General features: G+C 36.5%; 1 protein-coding gene across 1 annotated transcript in view; it reads right to left on the reverse strand.

Moving 5' to 3' along the window:
• ATRX (ATRX chromatin remodeler) overlaps window positions 1-23,035 on the reverse strand; it is a 290,527-nt gene that overhangs the window by 49,703 nt on the left and 217,789 nt on the right. The window contains exons 26-28 of the mRNA XM_080795822.1: window positions 18,805-18,958; window positions 13,382-13,488; window positions 255-363 (exon numbers count right to left, since the gene is read on the reverse strand). Of these exons, the coding sequence (XP_080651948.1) occupies window positions 255-363; window positions 13,382-13,488; window positions 18,805-18,958 (370 nt within the window). The remainder of the gene's footprint in view (window positions 1-254; window positions 364-13,381; window positions 13,489-18,804; window positions 18,959-23,035) is intronic.

Raw genomic sequence — 23,035 nt, forward strand, 5'->3', positions numbered from 1 at the left:
AGAGCATGAGCAGGGGGTGGGGAGGGCCACGGAGGGATGAGCAGACTCTGAGCTGAGCACAGAGCCCAATATGGGATTTGATCTTATGACCCTGAGATCATGTCCTGAGCCGAAATCAAGAGCTGGCCACTTAACCAACTGAGCCACCCAGGCATCCCAGATTTAAAATTATTTTTTAAAAATTCTCTGTATAAAAACAAAAACAAAACAAAAACAAAAAAAACCTCTCTGTACAAACAAAAAATGTTTCCTACCTCACATTAGTTTCATCATTAAATTCTTCAGCCCATTTTTTCCTTGATTGTGCAGTAGTAGAACCATCTAAACGGTAATAGTCAATGTTTCGCAGCCATTTCCCTTCACCTGAAAATTTAATAAGAAAAGAAAAGAAAAGAGAGATCTGATATATATTGTTCTTCTAGTAATAATAGATCTTCTTCCCTGCTCACCATTTAAAATCTGGTTATATATATTTTAATAGCATAGTGAAATATAAATTTTTTTAATCAAGGTGTAATTCACTACATTAACACATAAATTCCCACAGATTTATTTCTAATAGATACTGAGTAGCAAAGGTACTTTAAAAAAAGTATTTCATCTATATGTGAATTTCATAAAAATTTCCTTGAATAGAAACCTTTAAAACTGTCAAAAGAATATGGTTAAAGTGAATTATGTTCATGAAGCTTACTTTTAATTAAATCTGTAAATGGCCAGGTTTCCTCCCTTATTAACAAGTTGATACTGATCAACTTTTGGACAGTGAGATGAAAATTTACCCAAGACTTACATTAAAACTAAAATACCAAATTCAGTACTAAAGACATTTTTCTATTTTATGACACATAATTTCCAACCCAGTTCTTTTAATTGTAAACATTGTAAACTGTAAACATAAAACATTTACAATTGTAAAATTATAAAAGTAATACTACTTTTTCTCCTCCAGAGTCACATCCTAGAATCTTAACATAAAAACAAGTTCATAAAACTGAGATTTAGATCTTTCAGCAAACTTTTTACTTAAATTTAGTACTTCCCTTAAAAGGTTCTTTTCAACATGTTTCTTACTTACCCATATCTTTGCTTTTACTGAAAACACAGAATACCCTTGCTGAAAATTTGGCAATTGATAAGAAAGTCTATTTATTTATTTGTGATTTTTATTTCTTTCAATTGAAAAAAAAGCATACACACAGCTGAGGAAAAAAGAATTTGAAACAGATGGCTGGATAAAAAAAGAGTCTGGAGTCACATTTTCATTAACTGGTTACCCAAACAGGGTAATTATTAAAGTTAATATGCTAATCATAAATAAAATATGATATTAATATTTTTAAAGTATTTCAACATACTCACCTTTCTCTAATAATACAAAAGAATAATCTACATACTACTACTTCTGTAAATCCAACACTTAAAAAGTGATAAAGTCAGCACAGGTCAGTCACCAAAATGGATTGTTTCTAAAAATCCCAGGTTTTTAAAATGAGCTGATATAAGAAAAAAAGCCCCTTAGAACAGTGCCTGTCACATAGTAATTAAGCTCACTGAGTACTTAATATATCACCCAGGATCCCACATCAAATTGTATCTGTCTCTACTAGGGCACATTTATATGTGATCATCTCTGTAACATGATTTCCTGTAATATTCCTTGAACCTAGTCCAATGTCCAGTACACAGTAGCAGTAGTAGTAGTAGTAGTAGTAATGGTGGTGGTGATAAACTGAACTGATTAATAGTGAAAACAAATGTTTGTTGAAGATAATTTATTAAATTAAATATAAACTAACAACCATATGGAAAAATATTCCATCTTGCCAGTGGTCAGAAAATAAAAACTAAAAAAATGACAATTGTTTTTACCCATTAAAGATGGGGAAAATGTAATTACAGTACTACAGGTATAGAGTAAAATGGGCATTTTCCATTTATTCACGATAGTAGAATAAAATGATATAACTTTTCTGGTACTTTGGCTTTCAGATAATGAAGCACTACCAGAACATATGTTAAAGACCTATCAATAAGGAGAGGCCTGGCCTCAGAAACAAAGAAGGGAGTAGTGATAAAGATTAAAAACTGCCAGTATATACCTAGCACTGAAACATTAAGGGGCACATAAAAAAATGCATCACCAGAGCATGATTCTCTATGGAAAATAACTAAAGAATACCCAGGTAAGGACAATGTGATACCCTGCCAGTTCAGCAAATATTTACTATGGACTTACTACATGTCCAGTTCTGTGAGGGACATCAATAAATCCTTGCCTGACCAATTTACATATTTTCCCCCAGAACTCACTATCACCTTTAAAGTATTTCATTATTTCTCCACTGCATTTTTAAACTATACATTTCCTGGTCATTTCTTTTTTTTTATAATTTTATTTATTTATTTGACAGAGGAAAGATCACAAGTAGGCAGAGACGCAGGCAGAGAGAGAGAGGAGGAAGCAGGCTCCCTGCTGAGCAGAGAACCCGATGTGGGGCTCGATCCCAGGACCCCGAGATCATGACCTGAGCCGAAGGCAGAGGCTTTAACCCACTGAGCCACCCAGGCGCCCCTCCTGTTTATTTCTTATTGGTCTTCCCTAACAAAAGTATAGCCTCTGGGGGGGTAGGGACCTGTTCTTTTTTGTTCGTGTCTTTATCCTCAACATCTAGATTGTGCCTTGCACATGGTAGGTACCCTATATTCATAAAATGAAATGAACCCTGGAATACATTATGGGTTCTGTAAACAGCTAATTTAAGGTTTGCTAATGAGGCAGTGGCTTAGTGGTGACTCTTAACCCCAGTTAGGAAAGGAGGAGAGATCTCTTCACTTTTTTAGCAACCCAGGCCCAATATACTAATATTCCATGTAAGATTTTGATTGGGGAAAAAGGAATTCTACTTTTTTTACTAGGTAAACATCTCAGTAAACCAATGACAAAGTGTGTTGTATCATATTAACTAAAGAGCAAATGCTCCTTTTCATTACTACAGTGACCTAAGCAACCAATGCACCTGTCTAAAAATAAAGACACCACCTGCCTATAACTTACACAGGATGTTACTGGGTTATATTTCCTAAAAAGTTATTATATTTATTTTTTAAAAGATGTTATTTATTTATTTGACAGACAAAGATCACAAGCAGGCAGAAAGGCAGGCAGAGAGAGAGGAAGGGAAGCAGGCTCCCCGCTGAGCAGAGAGCCCAATGTGGGGCTCGACCCCAGGACCCTGGGATCATGACCTGAGCCAAATGCAGAGGCTTTAACCCACTGAGCCACCCAGGCACCCCAAAAAGTTATTATATTTAAAATGAATATAAGGGAAAAATTATCAATATTATCAACAGAATTAGAAAATTAAAATTAAAAACAATAGCACTATATTCCAAGAGTACTCAGGGTACCACCATCAGACAAAAATGAAAAGATCATAATATATTTTTTCACAGACTAGAACAAAGAATCCTAAAATTTGTATAGAACCATAAAAGACACCGAAGAGTCAAAGCAATCTTAAGAAAAAAGAACAAAGCTGGAGGTATCATGCTCCCCAATCTCAAACTATACTACAAAAGACACAGGGGAAGGAGTCAAGATGGCGGAGGAGTAGCAGGCTGAAATGATATCAGGTAGCAGGAGATCAGCTATATAGTTTATCAAACCATTCTGAACACCTACAAATCCAACAGGGGAACGAAGAGAAGAAGAGCAGCAATTCTAGAAACAGAAAACTGTCTGCATTCTGAAAGGTAGGATCTGTAGAGAAGTGAATCCAAAGTGACAGGAAGATAGACTACGGGGGGAGAGGCCGGCTCCCGGCAAGTGGCAGAGCAACGGACCAGAAGATCTGAACTTTTAAAAGTCTTCTCCACTGAGGGACATCACTCCATATGCGAAGAGGGGGTGGAGCCCTTACAGGGACAGCGTGGTTTCAGGTCCCGCAGGGTCACCAAAAGATCATAGGTGTCTGAGTATTGCAGAGTTCGCAGGTATTATAGCAAGGAAGCCGGCTACAGAGACAGAGCCAAGGAGTGAGCTCTCAGCTCAGGGTTACCTTAAACACTGATCCGTGGCACAGTGAGGCCACTGCTCTTTGAGCAGGGGCCCCACAAGTGGCAGTTCTGGGGAGACCTCCCTGGAAGAGGAACAGTGATCTGCTGGGTTTGGAGACTCCAGGCAGGGCTGTGTGCCAGATACAGAGACACTTGGTCACAGGCTGGGTGAGTTCCGCGCACAGCCGGAGGCCGAAGAGACGGGAGTGACTGAGTGCTTGTCTCCGAGGGCACACTGAGAAGTGGGGCCCTGAGCTCTCTGCTCCTCCGGGCCAGAGATTAGGAGGCCGCCATTTTAATTCCCGTCCTCCAGAATTCTACGGAAAGCATTCAGGAAACAAAAGCTCCCAAGAGCGAACCCGAGCAGATTACTTAACCCAGCCCCTGGCAAGGGCAGTGCAATTCCGCCTTCAGCAAAGACACTTGAAAATCACTACAACAGCTCCCCCCCAGAAGATCAGCAAGAAATCCAGCCAAGACCAAACTCACTTATCAAGGAGAACAGCGGAATTCCAGAGGAGGAGAAAGCAAAGCATGGAATTTATGGTTTTCTCCCCATGATTCTTTAGTCTTGCAAAGTTAATTTTTTTTTAATTTTATTTTTTCTTATTCTAATTTCTTTTAACTTTAACTTTTTCCTCTTTTAACGTTTCTTAACCGGTTTATCTTAACAATACCTTCCATTAAAAAAAATCTTTTTGAACCTTTATTATTATAGTCATATTTTATCCATGATTGTATCTAACTTTATTTTTTGTATAAACATAGGGTTTTTCGTCTAAAAAATTTTGGGATACAACTACTTCTAATAGATCAAATATACCCTAAATCTAGCACAGGGCTTTGTTCTAATCTCCAGCCGGAGCAAATTCTCTCCACTTTCTTTTTCTTTCTTTTCCCAACCAACTTATCAACTTCTTTTTTAGAATTTTATAAATATTTTCATCTTTACAGTCATATTCCATCCCTTCATCGTGTTTACCCTTATTGGTGTGTGTGTGTGCATGTGTGTATACATACACACACACATTTTTCTTCCTTTAAAATTTTGGGAGGTAGTTTCTGCTAAGAGACCAAAGTACTCCCAAAATTAAGTGGGTGGCTCTGTTCTAATCCCCAGTCTAATATCTATATTTTCTTTTTTCTTAAATTTTTTTTGAACTTCTTTTTACCCCCTTTTTTGCCCCCCACAATTTGGGGTCTCTTCTGATTTGGTTAACACACTTTTTGCTGGGGTCTTTGCCACCCTTTTAGTAATTTATTCTCTCCTTCATATATTCTTATCTGGATAAAATGACAAGGCAGAAAAACTCAACGCAAAAAAAAAATCAACAAAAAACAAACAAACAAAAAACAACAAGAGGCAGTACAGAAGGCTGGGGACCTAATCAATACGGAGATTGCTAATATGTCAGATCTAGAGTTCAGAATGACGATTCTCAAGGTGCTAGCTGGGCTCGAAAAAGGCATGGAAGATATTAGAGAAACCCTATCTGGAGAAATAAAAGCTCTTTCTAGAGAAATAAAAGAACTAAAATCTAACCAAGCTGAAATCAAAAAAGCTATTAACGAGGTGCAATCAAAAATGAAGGCTCTTACTGCTAGGATAAATGAGGGAGAAGAGAGAATTAGTGATATAGAAGACCAAATGACAGAGAATAAAGAAGCTGAGCAAAAGAGAGACAAACAACTACTGGACCACGAGGGGAGAATTCGAGAGGTAAGTGATACCGTAAGACGAAACAACATTAGAATAATTGGGATTCCAGAAGAAGAGAGAAGGAAGCAGAAGGTATATTGGAGCGAATTATTGTAGAGAATTTCCCTAATATGGCAAAGGGAACAAGCATCAAAATCCAGGAGGCGCAGAGAACCCCCCTCAAAATCAGTAAGAATAGGTCCACACCCCATTATCTAATAGTAAAACCTATAAGTCTTAGTGACAAAGAGAAAATCCAGAAAGCAGCCCAGGACAAAAAGTCTGTAACATACAATGGTAAAAATATTAGATTGGCAGCGGACTTATCCACAGAGACCTGGCAGGCCAGAAAAAACTGACATGATATATTCAGAGCACTAAATGAGAAAAACATGTAGCCGAGAATACTATATCCAGCTAGGCTATCACTGCAAATAGAAGGAGAGATAAAAAGCTTCCAGGACAAACAAAAATTAGAAGAATTTGTAAACACCAAACCAGCTGTACAGGAAATATGGGACAAACAACGTAAAACTCCCGTAATGATTTCTTTACTCTCTAAGACAGATTTATATATAAAATTAATGGACATTAAATTAAAAATTTTTTGACGAGTACCTACCAGCTATTCTGCCAATGATTAGTAAACACAGTTGCAGTTTGTCCCGTATCTCTTACCAGTTTTTTAAAATTCGTATTTTTAATAGAAGACAGAGAAATCAGAAAGATTTGGTGCAAAACAAAACAAGCAAAACTCCTGTTTTACCTAACCTCCACTAGCAGCTGGTTATGTAACTTCTTATACTATGGTTAAAAAACAAAAAACAACAACAACAAAAAACCCACATACCATAAAATTTACCATCTTAGCTTTTTAAGTGTATAGTTCAGTTGTGTTGACAGATCTCCAGAACTTTTTATACTTGAAAACTGAAACTCTATACCCACTAAACAACAACTCCCCATTCTACCCTTCCCCACAGTAAGCACTCTTCTACTTTCTCTGTGTATCTGACTACTTTAGATAAGTGAAATAATGAATTAATAAATAAATTTACACAGTAGTCACCTTTTTTGTGCCGGCTTATTTCACTTAACATAATGTTGTCAGGCTTGTAGCATGTGACAGGATTTCCTTCAAGAGCTGAAAAATATTCCACTGTATATATATGACATTTTGTTTATCCATTCATCCACCAATATACACTCGGATTCTTTCTACCTTTTCATTATTGTGAATAATGTGGCTATGAATATGGGTATACAAATATCTTAAAACCACCCTTTCAGGGATGCCTGGGTGGCTCTGAAAGGGTGGTTTTAAGATATAAGTCGGTTGGGCCGCTGCCTTCAGCTCATCATGATCCCAGGGTCCTGGGGATCGAGTCCCGCATGGCGCTCCTTGCTCAGCAGGGAGCCTGCTTCTCCCCCTGCCCCTGCTCTGCCTGCCGCTCCCCCTACTTGTGCATATGTGCTCTCTCCAATAAATAAATAAAATCTTAAAAAAAATACCCTTTCAATTCTTTTCGGTATATACCCAGAAATAGTGTTGTTGGATCATGTAATTCTAGTTTTAATTTTTTGAGGAACTGCCATACTGATTTCCATAGTGGTTGTATTATTTTATAATCCCACCAAGAGTGTGCAAATGTTTCAAATTCTCCACATCATCACCAACTTGTTATTTACAGGGGTTTTTTTTTTTTTTGACAGTAGCCATTCTAATAATGTGAGGTTATATCTCATTGTGGTTTTGATTTGTGTGTTTCTCTAGGTCATCTGTATATTATCTTTTAGAGAAATGTCTATTTGAATCTTTTGCCCAGTTTTTGAATCAAGTCATCCATTTGTTATTGAATTATAGTAGTTCTTTATGTACTCTGAATATTAACCCCTTACAAGATACATGATCTGCAAATGTTTTCTCCTATTCAGTAGGTTGCTTTTTCACTCTGAAAATGTTAAATTTCATGTTAGGTATATTTTACAATAGTGTTGATGATGATGATAAAAACTATCCACAAGAAAAACCCAGGTCCAGATGGCTTCACTGCTAAATTTTGGCAAACATTTAAAGAACTCATACCAATTCTTCCCAAACTCTTTCAAGAAACAGGGAAAGGAAAACTTATAAACTCATTAAATGAGGCCAATATTAGCCTCATATCAAAACCAGACAAAGATATTAATAAAGAAAACAAAACTGAAAACTAGTTATATCTTATGAATAAGGATGCACGAATCCTCAACAAAATACTAGTAAAGAGAATCCAGGAACATATAAAGAGAATTATACACCATAACCAAGTGGAATTTATCCCAGGTATGCAAGGTTGGTTTAACATCTGACATTCAAAGTAATGAACCAAATCAGTAGAATTTTTAAAAAACCAGTATGATCACCTTAATAGATGAGAGAAATCATTTAACAATATCCAACACCATTCATGATTTAAAAAAAAAAAACAGTTAAAAAGCTGGAAATAGAAGGGAACTTCTTCAACTTGATAAGCAGCATTATGAAAATACTACAACTAACACCATACCAAAGAGCAGATGCTTTTCCCCCAAGATTAAGAACAAGAAAAGGATGTTTGCTCTTGCCACTTCAACACAGTACTAGAGGTCCTAATCAGGGAAACTGGGCAAGAAAAAGAAATAGAAGTAATCCACATTGGATATGCAAACAACATAATCCTGTATATGGAAACTCCTTTAAATAACCACTTAAATTCTTTCTACAGTTACATCGTTAGTGTATAGAAAAGCAACAGATTTCTGTGCATTGATTTTGTATCCTACTGCATTACTGAATTGCTATATGAGCTCTAATAATTTGGGAGTGGAATCTTTGGGGTTTTCCACATAAAGCATCATATCATTTGCAAAGAGAGAGAGTTTGCCTCCTTCGCCAATTTGAACCCCTTTTATTTCTTTTTGTTGTCTGATTGCTGTTACTAGGACTTCTAGTACTATGTTGAACCACCGTGGCGAAAGTGGGCATCCCTGCTGTGTTCCTGATCTTAAGGGAAAGACTCTCAGCTTTTTCCCACTGATAATGATATTCACTGTGGGCTCTTCACAGATGGTTTTTATGAAACTGAGGAATATTCCCTCTATCCCTACACTCTGAAGAGTTTTAATCAAGGAAGGATGCTGCATTTTGTCAAATGCTTTTTCTGCATCAACTGAGAGAACTACATCGTTCTTACCTCTTCTCTTATTAATGTATTCTATCACATGATTGATCTGCAAATGCTGAACCACCCTTGCATCCCAGGGATAAATCCCACCTGGTCATGATGGATAATCCTTTTAATGTACTGTTGGACCCTACTGGCTAGGATCTTGTTGAGAATTCTGGCATCCATATTCATCAGGGACTGGTCTATAATTCTCCTTTTGATGGTGTCTTTGCCTGGTTTTGGGATCAAGGTAATGCTGGCTTCATAGAATAAGTCTGGAAGTTTTCCTGCTGTTTCTATTTTTTAAAACAGCTTCAAAAGAATAGGTATTATTTCCTCTTTAAATGTCTGGTAGGATTACCCTGGGAATCCATCGGGCCCTGGACTCTTGTTTTTTGGGAGGTTTTTGATCACTGGTTCAATTTCGTTACTGGTTATTGGTATTTACCCCAAAGATACAAATGTAGTGAAAAGAAGGGGAACGGGGCGCCTGGGTGGCTCAGTGGGTTAAAGCCTCTGCCTTCGGCTCAGGTCATGATCCCAGGGTCCTGGGATGGAGCCCCGCATCGGGCTCTCTGCTCAGCAGGGAGCCTGCTTCCCTCTCTCTCTGCCTGCCTCTCTGCCTGCCTGTGATCTCTGTCTGTCAAAAAAATAAGTAAAATCTTTAAAAAAAAAAAAAAGAAGGGGAACATGTACCCCAATGTTCATAGCAGCAATGTCCAAAATAGTCAAACTGTGGAAGGAGCCAGGATGTCCTTCAACAGATGAATGGATAAAGATGTGGTTCATATATACAATGGAATATTACTCAGCCATCAGAAAGGATGAATACCCACAATTTGCATCGGCATGGATAGAACTGGAGGAGCTTATACTAAGTGAAATAAGTCAAGCTGAGAAAGACAATTACATGATTTGACTTATTTGTGGAACATAAGGAACAGCATGGAGGACATTAGGAGAAGGTAGGGAAAAATGAAAGGGGTGAAATCAGAGGGGGAGACAAACTATGAGAGACTATGGACTCTGGGAAACAAACCGAGGGTTTCAGAGGAGAGGTGGGTGGGGGGAATGGGTTAGCCCGGTGATGGGTATTAAGGAGGGCACGTATTACATGGAGCACTGGGTGTTATACACAAACAATGAATCATGGAACACTACATCAAAAACTAATGAAGTACTGTATGGTGACTAACATAACATAATAAAAAACAAAAAATAAATTAAAAAATAAATAAATAAGAATATTCACTTAAAAACTATTAGGACAAATAAATGAGTTAATATACAAAACTCATTTTTTAAACATTTACAAGTAACTATCCAAAAATATAATTAAGAAAATTCCATTTACAATATCAAAAAGAATAAAATAAGTAAGAATAAGTATACACTAAAAACCACAAAATACTGGTGAAAGAAAATCAGAAACCTAAACAAATGCTAAAACTTTCTATGTTTATGGATCAGAAGATTTAATATTGTTAAGATGGCAATACTTCCTAAAATGAAATACAGATTCAATGTAATCCCTATCAGAATCTTTTTTTTTAAAGATTTTATTTATTTATTTGACAGACAGAGATCACAAGTAGGCAGAGAGGCAGGCAGAAAGAGAGGGAGGAAGCAGGCTCCTGGCTGAGCAGAAAGCCCAATGCAGGGCTTGATCCCAGGGCCCTGAGATCATGACCTGAGCCAAATGCAGAGGCTTTAACCCACTGAGCCACCCAGGTGCCCCTCCCTATCAGAATCTTAATCAGAATCCCTATCCTGATTTCTCTGTAGAAATCTACAAGGTGATTCTAAAATTCATATGGAATTGCCAGGGACCCAGTACATCAAAAACAATCTTGAAGAGGAACAAAGTAGGACGACTCATGTTCAAAACTTACATAGCGACTCCTCTGATGAAGAGAAACAAAGTAGGAGGACTCAAGGTCAAAACTTACATAGCGACTCCTCTGATGGATCTAGGTAAATTGAAAACCTTCTGCTATAAACATCAGGGTGCTGTGCTAAGTAAAATAAGTCAGTCAGAGAAAGATAAATACCATATGATCTCATTCATATGTGGACTTTCAGAAAGAAACACATTAATGTGGTGTGGAGGGGGGGAGAGGTAAAGAAACCATAAGAGACTCTCAAAGATAGAGATCATACTGAGGGCTGCTGGAGGGAGGTGGGTGGGGGATGGGCTAGATGAGTGATGGGTATTAAAGACGACACTTGTGATAAGGACTGGGTATTGCATGTAAGTGATGAATCACTGAATGGTACTCCAGTAACCAATATTGCATTGTATGGTAACTAAAATATAAATAAATAAAAAAGAGTAAAAAAAAAAAACAACCTATGAAAGGATTCACCATTCTACACGCTATTAAGAATTTATGATTTGTAATTCATGGGAAGAGATCAAATATCAACATTAACAGGAGTCTGGAAGAAGTTGAATCCAACCCTCATGGATGACTTTAAGAGAAGTAACTGCAGATGTGGTTGTAACAGCAAGAGAACTAGAAGTAGAAGTGAAGCCTGAAGAAAGAACTGAATTGCTATAATGTCATGATAAAACTTGAACAGGTAAGGGTTTGCCTCATAGGTGAGCAAAGAAAGTGTTTTTTTTGAGGTGGAATCTATGCCTGGTGAAGATGCTGTGAAAATTACTGAAATGACAACAAAAGATTTAGAATATAAACTTATTTGATAAAGTAGCAGCAGGGTTTGAGAGGACTGATGTTACTCCAATTTTGAAAGTAGTTCTACTGTGGGTAAGATGTTATCAAACAGCATTGCATGCTACACAGAAATCATTTCTGAAAAGAAAGGTCAATTGATGCCACAAACTTCACTATTGTCTTATTTTAAGAAATTGCCACAGCCATCTCAATCTTCAGCAACCACCACCCCGATAAGTCAGCCAACATCATGGCAAAATCCTCCACCAGCAAAAAATTACAACTCACTGAAAATTCAGATGATGGCATCTATTAGCAATGAAGTATTTTTTAATTAAGGTATATATATATTTTTAGCTATAATGCTATTGCACACTTAAAAGACTACAGTATAGTGTAAATACTTTTATATGTACTGGGAAACAAAAAAAAATTAATTTGACTCCCTTTATTAAAGTATTCACATTATTGCGGCGGTCTGGAACTAAACCCGCACGCAATACCTCTACGGTATAACTGTAATAAAACAAAACAAAACAGAAGGTAAGTTGTTGAGGAAGATGTGGAGAAACTGGAACCCTTATAAATGGCTTGTGGAAATGTAAAATAGTACAGTCAGTATGGAAAACAGTTTGCTGGTTCCTCAATAAGTTAAAATTACCATATGACCTAATAATTCCATTCCTAAGTATATATCTGAAAGAAGTGAAAACAGATGCTTAAATAAATAAAAATTTGCATACAAATATTTATCATAGCACTACCTACAATAGTCAGAAGGCGAAACGACCCAGGTATCTAGGAATAAATAAATGGATAATCAAAATGTGGGTATTATCCGTACAATGGAGTATTATTAGCTTTTTTGTTTTTCAAAATTGAGCTAATTTAATATTGTGTTATTCCTAAAGTAATGGTCAAAGAATGATGATGGGTAATCTGGATACTTTTTTCTTGTATTGTCTCCTAGGAAAACTTTTTTTTTTTTTTGTAAATTTTTTTTTTCAGTGTTCCAAGATTCACTGTTCATGCACCACACCCAGTGCTCCATGCAGTATGTGCCCTCCTTAATACCCACCACCAGGCTCACCCAACCCCCTACCCCTCTCCCCTCCAAAACCCTCAGTTTGTTTCTCAGAATCCACAGTCTCTCATGGTTCGTCTCCCTCTCCGATTTCCCCCGACTCACTTATCATTAGCTCTTTAAGGCCTAATGAATGAAGTGCTGACACATGGAAGAACTTCGAAAACATACTATGTGAAAGAAGCCAGTCACAAAAGACTACATATTATTTGAATCCATTCATATGAAAGTTTCAGAATAGGTCAAACTGTAGAAATAGAAAGTAGATTCATTAGTGACTGCTTAAGATCTGAAGAAGCGGAAGGCAGGGATAGGAGAGTAATAGCTAAAGGGTACAAAGTTTCATTGGTGGTGATTAAAAAGGTTGAAAATTGTAGTGACAGTTGCACAACTCTATGAAAATACTAAAACCACTGAACTGTTTACTGAAAATGGATGAACTGCATGATATGTGAATTATCTCAATAAAGCTCTTTATAAGAAAAAAAATCTTACTTCATGTTATAATTGCAATAATAAAGACCATATTTATATAGATAAGAATAATGTAAAGAAAAATGGATATATTAAAGTTGTGTGTCTGGGGAGAACTTTTTCTTTTATTGTTAAAATGTTTGTATAACATGTTTAAATGAAGGTTTCAAAAAGTTATGATACAGAAATGTTTGTAACTCACCTTTATAAATAAGAGGTTTATCTTTATCTTCTGTCTTTTCCCTACTGGCCAATTCAAGAAAATCTTCAATCAAGTCCAGAGATATGAGAGACTGGCTGAAAACAAGGCTAAAAAAAAGATTAGTGTTCATGGATTAGAAGGGTCACGTAGTAAAGATATCACTTCTTCCCAAATTGACTTACAAATTCAACACAATTCTAATCAAAACCACAGTAGGAATTTTGAGAAATTAACTTCTATAAAGTTTATATGAGAATGCTGAGTAGCCAAAACAGAGTAGCCAAAATAACTTTGAAAGAGAAAAAGTTGGAGGCCTAACTCTACATGACTTCAACACTTAAAAAGATAGAGTAATCAGAATAGTATAATACTGATTAAAGGACAAACACAAATGGAAGAGAATATAGAGGCCAGATATAGAGCCACACAAAACAGTTAGCTAAATGGTTTTTCACAAAGTGGCAAAGGCAATTCAGTGGAAAAAGGATCTTTTCAACAATGGTCTTGACGGTCTTGGCAAAATTCAACATCCATATGCAAAAAATAAAAATGAACTTTGGCCTAAACCTCCCACTTTATAGAAAAAGTAATTCAAAATGGAGCATAAATCTAATTTTAAAATGTAAAACTGTAGAATGTTTACAAAAACTCAAGGAAGAAAATACTCATAACTTGGGGTTAGACAATTCTTAGACATAACACCAAAAGTATGATCTATGGGGAAAAAATTGATAAAGTGGATTTCATCAAAATTAAAAACTTTTAGTGTACAAAAGAAACTATTTAGAGAATATGAGGAAAAAAAGTGTTAACTATTATAAGTATTTCAGTAATTTTAGGCTTGTAAACATTCTAAAATACTTTGTTGTTCCATTTCAAATATGTCTGCAGATTCCTGATTTTCCATCCCAGTAGTTTTCTAACTCCTGTTTTGAGCCATGAAAACTATTTGTTCACATTAAGTTTTATGTGGTATTAAAATGTAATAAATAATTTCAGGTGCACAATATAGTGATTCAGCACTTATATACAACAACCTGGTGCTCATCACAACAAGTGCACTCTTTAATCCTCATCATCTATTTAACATGAAACTAACATTACACTGTATGTTAACTAACTAGAATTTAAATTAAAACTTTGAAAAATATATATAAGATACATACACATAGAATATAAATAAACAAATAATAAAAGGGCGCCTGGGTGGCTCAGTTGGTTAAGTATCTGACTTTGATTTTGGCTCTGGTCATGATCTCAGGGTTGTGAGATCGAGCCCCAGGTCAGGCCCCATACTCAGCTGGGAGTCTGCTTGAGATTCTCTCTCCCTTTCCCTCTGACCCACCTCCCACCCACCCCCCACTCATGCTCCCTCAAATAAAAAAAATCTTTTCAAACAAACAAACAAAGCAGGGTGCTTCAGGCCTTGGGGGGAGAAGAAGGTAAAAGTGTCACTGGCCCCTCAGCCTCTAGCCTCTAGCACCCTCTAGCCTTCTCTTTTCACCAACTTTCATGGGCTCTGAAAAACAGTGCGAAAACCACTGCTCTCATCTATCCCATTGGTGAGAAGTGGACATAATTTTACACAGGAAATGAAAAAAATCTAGAAAGAGGATAAAAGATAAAGGAGGGCTCATTCTCTCCCTTATATATGCAAAAAAAGTAGGTCAGTATACAAGGCACTAGACACCTGTCCAAGCATATTGTTTGGTTTTATTTGATTCTGAAAGCTGTACTATAGGAGACAGATGCTTTTATGACTCCAGAAGATCTTCAACATTCACTGCTTGAAGTCTTCAGATTTAGTAGAACTAAAAAGAACAACTCAAGTTATGAAACAGCTGTTGGAGTTTATAACATGTGCACTGGGTATTGTATATGACTTCCTAAACTCTGCACTATGCGGTTCTACTGTCTCCCAGTTGGTACTCCTAGAATACTAGTAAGGAAATTATGTATTCCTAGTACTCACTGTAAATGACCAACAGTCTTGATCCCTCAATAGATTATTTTTCCTAGAATCAAACACTTTATTGAATCAATTCTTTTTGAGCTACAAATTAAGTTTTCAGCAGTTCTTTTAACTGGGAAACTTAAATTCTTAGAAATACTAATTATTTATTTAATTGGGATTAATCTGGAATTTGGGGTACTATTCTGGAAAAAGGTTGCCTTGAGTCTGCATTAAAGCTGGTTCTGGGAACCACTGAGCTCAGAAAAATATCACTACGAGAAAGGTGTTATTAGGACTAATTGGCTACATACTATTGGTTATCTCTTAATTTTTTCTAGTTGCAGACAAGATGAACAACTACTGCCCTAACTGGTAATAATTTTCATCCTTGTATAAACTATTTTGGCTTTATGTATTTTATTAATGACCCATATAAAAATATAGAAGCAATACAAATCAAATTCATACATATCAAAAAAACTAGAAATTAAAATTCAACCAAAATTTAATGCTTAAATGACATAAAATAAGTGAGAAGGACTGGGCTGAATCCAGTAGTGTACTGGAATTAGCTGTAACTTGCTTTAAATAGGAAAGTGGATTGGTAGCCTTTCTTCCCACTACTGTTGGTAGCTTAAGATTGGCCACAGTTGAGAGTAGTTTATCGTGGTTATCAGCAAATGCCACAAATTAGGGCTTAACGTGCTTCTCTGCTTTCTCTGTTATCATTTTTTGAAGTCAGTTGTCAAACACTTATCAACACACCACTGGCTAAAAATCACTAAAATTCATTTATCTCTTGCCTCATGAAATATCAAGTTTTCACTTGAGTCGAAGATCAACTGCACAAATAGAGAATAATACATGAATCTGATTTGACACCAGTTCTTCTTTTAAAAAAAATAAGTCTCAGTTGACCATAAGTTTAATATGAACCAACAGTGTTATTTAGATGTTAGAAAACCTTTCTACTGGATTGCACAGATGGGAGTATAGGGTCCAGCATAAAGAAGAACCAGTTTCACTACAACTCTGTGTTAATCAAAACTCAGCTGAAGTATTTTGTTTATTATGACCATATTTTGAGATGGGTGCTAAAAAACTGAAGTATGTTCAAGACCATATGGTCAGGACTGAAACTGCCATACAAAGAATAGATAAACGAACTCAGAAAAAAAGCTAAAAGTGACAAGAGAGATGAACCCATTATTTTTTGAAGAAGAGACAACTGAAACAGTAGTACTGATGTCTGCCACCCACACTGAAAGGCATCAGGAAAATAAGATGAATAGATAAACAGATATGTAATAAAAAAGTACAATAAAACACAGAATACAGTATAGATTCTAGGTGACAGGCATATGAATATTCACTGTAAAATTCTTTCTGCTTTTTTTATGTTTGAAAATTTCCACAAGGAAATGTTGGACAAATAAAAAATAGTGGTAATCACAGTTATCAAAATGCCATAGTTTTATAGTCCTAACACTGATAATGTCTTTCAGTTGGGACTTATAGCTTAAAAAAAAATCACTATGAGTCTAAAAAAAGGCAGTAGATATGTTTAATTTTAAACCATAAGGAAAACAGCTATAGGGATAAAGTACAAACTAAAGGACATAATTTCTAAAAATATGAAGTATTCAACTATAGGTAGTCTTCTGAAATAGCAAATGTTCTATCATGGGAGAGATTAGGAGAAGATCTATGATGAACATGGTAGAGGAGATTCTTGCACTGGTTAGGAAATTAAAAAACCACCCAAATTCCTTTCACACTCTTAAAATTTTTGTATGGTACGCAAATGAAAATTTTAAACTACCTACACTGATGGCAGAAAAAAAGCATGAGCATGTCACAGCAATAATCTCTCCTGAACTTTTAGGAACTCTGAATTCAAATACCCACTTTCTACTTGCATCTCTCATGGTTATTTAATAGGCCTCTGAAACTTAACATGGCCAGAGCAGAATTCTTTACTACCTCTAACAAACTTAGTTCTTCACTACTATTCTCCCTTCTAGTAAATAACACCATGATCCACCAGCCACTGAGTCTGGAAGCCTGGGAGTCATCTTTGACTATTCTCACATTCTTACTGCCCTGCATTAATGTACCAAATCCTATTGTTTCTTTTTTTTTTAAGATTTTATTTATTTGTTTGACAGAGAGAGATCACAAGTAGGCAGAGAGGCAGACAGAGAGACGGAAGCAGGCCCCCTGCTGAGCAGAGAGCCCGATGCGGGACTCGATCCCAGGACTCCGGGATCATGACCTAAGCTGAAGGCAGAGGCTTAACCCACTGAGCCACCCAGGCGTCCCAATCCTATTGTTTCTATTCCAAAACATATCCTTTACTTCCAATACTACCACTCCATGCCAGGTCAACATCATCCCTTATCTGAACCACTTGTTTCTGTATAAAAAAAAAGTGGCAATATACAGCAAAAATAAATTTTAGTGAGTACTTACAAAGTGCAAGGTATAGTGGTTAATAAACTCACTATCCAGTGAAAAGACATACAAGTATGTATATCAGAATGTGTTAATAGTAGAGGTATATTAAAAGATGGTACAGAAATATTAGCCATGGATCTATTCTCTTCCCAAGAAAGTTAAAGGAACTAAGTTTGAAACTTTTTTAAATAAAAGGTTTATTTTAAGGCTTATGTTAAATTGTTATTAAAAGAATCACAGATACATGTTAAAAATACTTTACAAACATATGTTGGGATGTTGTAATGAACTAAAAAGTAAGTCTGGTTCAAAATTTTTTAAAATAGTTTTTTATTTTTTTATTAACATATAATGTATTATTGGCCCCAGGGGTACAGGTCTGTGAATTGCCAGGTTTACACACTTCACAGCACTCACCATAGTACATACCTTCCCCAATGTCCATAACCCAACCACCCTCTCCCTCCCCCCACAACCCTCAGTTTGTTTTGCGAGATTAAGAGTCTCTTATGGTTTGTCTTGGTTCAGAATTTTAAATGATTTTTGAACTGTAATTTGAAGGATGAGACCAAGAGCAAAAACAAAGGAGAAAGGACAGAGAATAGTCGAAGAGGTGAAATAAAGTCTGAGAGGTACCTACTAGATTTGGGGGTTAAAAGGTCACTAAGTGACTATAGGGGGAAAAAATCTCAATAAAGTAGTAACCACACTGCATGGATTGAAAAATAATTTTTAAAGATGGTGAAATATAGATATCCACTAGAGACCTGGCTCAAAGAAATAAGTTCAAGGTGCAACAGCCAGAAAGGGAAAATAGCACTGAAGAAACCACCAGAATACGTACTCAGAACTAGTGGCTTAAAAGGAAGACAGTTGTCTATCACTACACTACTAAAGAAATTACATCTTCAGACAGGAAGAAAACAAAACAGATTTCTTCCAATAAATTGTTTAAACAACAGAAAGGTTATAAAAAGTTCATTTATATAATAAAAACAGGAGAGAAACTTACACTTTATCCCCAATTTCCTCTGCCATTCGAAGAATTTCAAAGAGAAGTACCATTTTTCCAGAATGTTCTAAAACCTCAGCATCAGCATCTGTAACAAAATCTTTGTACCAGTCTGGAGCTGGGCTGCTTGGATTAGAAGAGGAAGTAGCTTTACCTAAATAAAATAAATGAAACATAAATAAGTAGGCAAATAAGGAAAGAAACTCAAAGATTCAGAGAGGATTAAGAAAGAGACCTAGAGAAATGGGGAGGGGGGAAGGAGAGGGAAGAGAAGGGAGGAGGAGAGGAGGAAGAGGGAAAAAGGGGATGAGGAGGAAGGAGGGCACCCTCTTGCAAAAAGAGAAAAAAAGACTACCCAAGGAAAGAGAGAGCTTTACTGTATGGAAAAGACACAAGGTGGGGAGTGGAGTAGAGGAGACAAACCGAACTCTAGAAGAGGGAGAGAGAGACAGGGAGTGGGACACACACAAACAGGCATATATGAATGCAAAGGAAGAAAAACATGGGGGAGGGGGAGGCTGGCACAACAAGTAAGAGAATAAGCAAGAGAAAGACCCCAAGAAAGTACAACTATGAGAAACAGTGCCTGGGAGCAGGGAATTCAAAAACCAGAGACCCTAAGAGACACCCCCCGCCCCGCCGCCGAGAGAGTATAACTCCCAACACAAACCCCAAGAGACAGAGACTAGGAGACAAAAAGATCTAAAGAACCAAAGACAGACAGAGGCAGGGAGAAGAGGGAGGCAAGAGAAATAGATGGACTCAGAGATCAAGAGAGAAAAGATCTTAGGGGCAGGAAATATTTCACAGTCCTAACAGAAGTCTAGAAAACAAAAACGGATTCATCCCAGAATGACTATATCATGTTAATTCATTTTGTTATTTTCCCCACAAACTTTGATTATAAAAGATATAAGAAAGTAACACAAAATAATCTAATATTTAAACATAAACAGTTCGATTCAAAATTAGGAACATAAGGTTTACCTGTTTTTGTACCTTCCCTCAATTGCTTTTTAATGCAAAGTATTTTGAATTTTTACAGATTTTTGTTATACATATTTTAAATATTCACAAAAGTATACAGAATATGGTGAACAGCTAAATTTTACCACTTGCTAAATATGCTTCTGATGCAGCTGACACCTAATATGTGACCATACCAAATTTCATTCTCTTCTTTCCCTTGTGTTTTTCTAAGAGGTACCTAAAATCTAAATTCTATTAAGCTATGTGAAATAAGTCATACTAAGAAAAATAAATACCATATGATTCCACTCATAAATGGAATTTTAAAAAATGAATAAACAAACAGAAAGTAGGATCAGACCTATAAATACAGAGGAAAAATTGATGGTTGCCATAGGGGAAGGAGTAGGGGTTTGGGCAAAATGGGTGAAGGGGAGAGGAAGATGCAGGCCTCCAGTTATGGGACAAGTAAGTCAAGGGAATCTAAAAACAATACAAAGCAAAACAAATGAATAAGCAAATAAAAAGCATAATCAGACCTGTAAATACAGAGAACAAATTAAGTCACTGAATAAAATACACATGATATTGTCAATAAAAGTAAATTAAATTGTAATAGCAATGTAAAAAGGACAGATGGCAGCTACACTTGTGGTGAATATAGCGTAATGCATAAACTTGTCAACCAGGTTATACACCTGGAACTAATGTAATGTTGAGTGTCAATTATACTAAAAAATGTGAAAGAACAAAATAAAATTTATATCAAAATAAATAAAATCCTAAATTCTGTATTTACTATTTCTGTGTATGTTTTTATGAATCACTAAACTGTACATTACCTTTCATGTTTTCAAACTATATGTAAGCAGTACATACTGGTTGTATCTTTCTATGACTTTTCACTAAATGTAGTTTTTCATTTTTCACTCAAAGTGAGACTTACTCAATCATTCTAACTGCTTTGCAGAATTCTACTGCATGAATATTTCATTTATTAGCTCTCCTCATACGCATTATAAGCATCTCCTCAGTCATCTCAAAAATACTTATTTCTAATTTTTGGCTACTATCAAATGAACAATTTTGTTATATTTTTCTAGAATACCGTCTACTTCATCTAAGTTTTAAATTTTCTGGCATAAACTTACACTTCTGATTTTTAAAATTACCGCTTTAAACATAGTCTTTATCAAATATTTCTATTATCATCGGAGGCCCTTAAGAATCTAATTATGCTATTTGTTTTGTGTGTTAACTTTTGCCAGGCTGACTGCTTATTTTGTTGCTAACTTTTTCTAAAGTTAATTGTTCCCTCAGGTATTCTATCATTTTTTTAAAAAGATTTTATTTATTTATTTGACAGAGAGAGACACAGCGAGAGAGGGAACATAAGCAGAGGGAATGGGAGAGGGAGAAGCAGGCTTCCTGCTGAGCATGGAGCCCAATGCAGGGCTGGATCCCAGGATGCTGGGATCATAACCTGAGCCAAAGGCAGACGCTTAACAAGTGAGCCACCCAGGTGCGCCATTCTACCATTTTTATTTTCATTTCACTTTCAGTGTAGCTGTAATATGTGAGAACCCTGGGTAGAGATCATACATCTCCACTCTGCATCTGTTTCTGCCGGGTGCTCTAGGATCAACAACGCAGGATTACTTTTGAGGTATTGCAGCTTGAGATTTTTATTTATCATTTATTTCTTAAAGATTTATTTATTTGTTTATTTCAGGGAGAGAACACGCGCCTGTGAGCATGGGCGAGAGGGGCAAAGGAAGAGAAGAAAGAGAATCTACAGCAGACTCCCTGCTGAGGGAAGAGCCCAACAAGGGGCTTGATTCCACAACCCCGAGATCATGACCTGAGATGAAATCAAGAGTTGGTCCCAAGTTCAATTGACTGAGCCACCCCGGCATTCCATCAGCTTGAGATTTTTAGACCAAGTAACATAAATTCAAATCATAACCTACGTTAGCCCTTGAATATGAATCCAAGGAAACTATTTTTCTCAACCTGGAGACCACGGTGAAACAGATAAGCTTCCTTGAAATCTCCCTGGATTGCTAGGCAAATTTTTTTTCTATCCTGTTCATCAATGGACTACATACCCTTTGAAGAGATTCAGCTTTAATCTGGGTTCAAAGAATTCTCCACCTTATACAGGGCCCAAGGCCTTGTATCCTATTCCTGGGTAGGTGAAAACCAAAACTGCTAGTCTCAAGACTAGAATATCCCTAAGGCTTCCACAGCACACCTTCCTGAAATTACTGTTTAAATTATCAGTTCCTGGGGAGCCTGGGTGCTTCAGCGGGTTAAGCCTCTGTCTTCGGCTCAGGTCATGATCTGAGGGTCCTGGGATCGAGCCCCGCATCGGGCTCTCTGTTCAGCAGGGAGCCTGCTTCTCTCTCTCTCTCTGCCTGCCTCTCTGCCTACTTGTGATCTCTGTCTGTCAAATAAATAAATAAAATCTTTAAAAAAGATTAATTTTTTAAAAAATCAAAAATTTTTAAAAAAATTATCAGTTCCTCCTTTGTGTCTGGGTCCTGGTGATTTCCACTACTTATAGAGAGCTCATTATGTATTGATGTTCAAACCACAATGAACTACTGCCCAAACATGACACATATTTGCCAGAACCCATAGCTTTCCTTGAATGTCTTATATTATTTTCTCCCCTTCATCACCTGGAAAACTTCTTTTTATGCTTCACTATCCTTCAGGAATCAAGTCAAATTTCATCTTAGAAAGCCTCCTTTGCAAGGCTGGCCCTATGCTGTTGTCTGGGCACTTGAATCATACACAGCTCCTTGTACTAATATAAAACTTTCCCTGATAAGACTGACTCATTGTTCCTAGATTGTTTGTACAATGTGGTTTGTTTTGAACAAACCTGTTTTCTTTCTGGGAGTCTGAGATTTGGTAAGAGCCAGGCAGATAGTGTGTTTAAAACACATAAAAAACTTAGGTACTTGGTCTCTAATGAGCTTCCTCCGTAGATGACACTTTATATATACTATCATAACATTTCTGGAGAAATTAGTACATCTTGGGTGACTCCATTGGGAGAAGACTCTTAGAAGGTTATGCCTGGTTTCCTCTGGACTCTACCCCATCTGCTTTTTCCCTTTGCTGATTTTGCTTTGTACCCTTTCATTGTAATAAATCATAGACCTGAATATGACTGTATGCTAAGTCTTGTGAATCACTGAACCTGAGGGTGGTCTTGGGTGCCACTGACAAACAGCTTATCAAGCCAATGTCA

The sequence above is a fragment of the Martes martes genome (assembly GCF_963455335.1).
Source record: "Martes martes genome assembly, chromosome: X".
Classification (NCBI taxonomy): Eukaryota; Metazoa; Chordata; class Mammalia; order Carnivora; family Mustelidae; genus Martes; species Martes martes.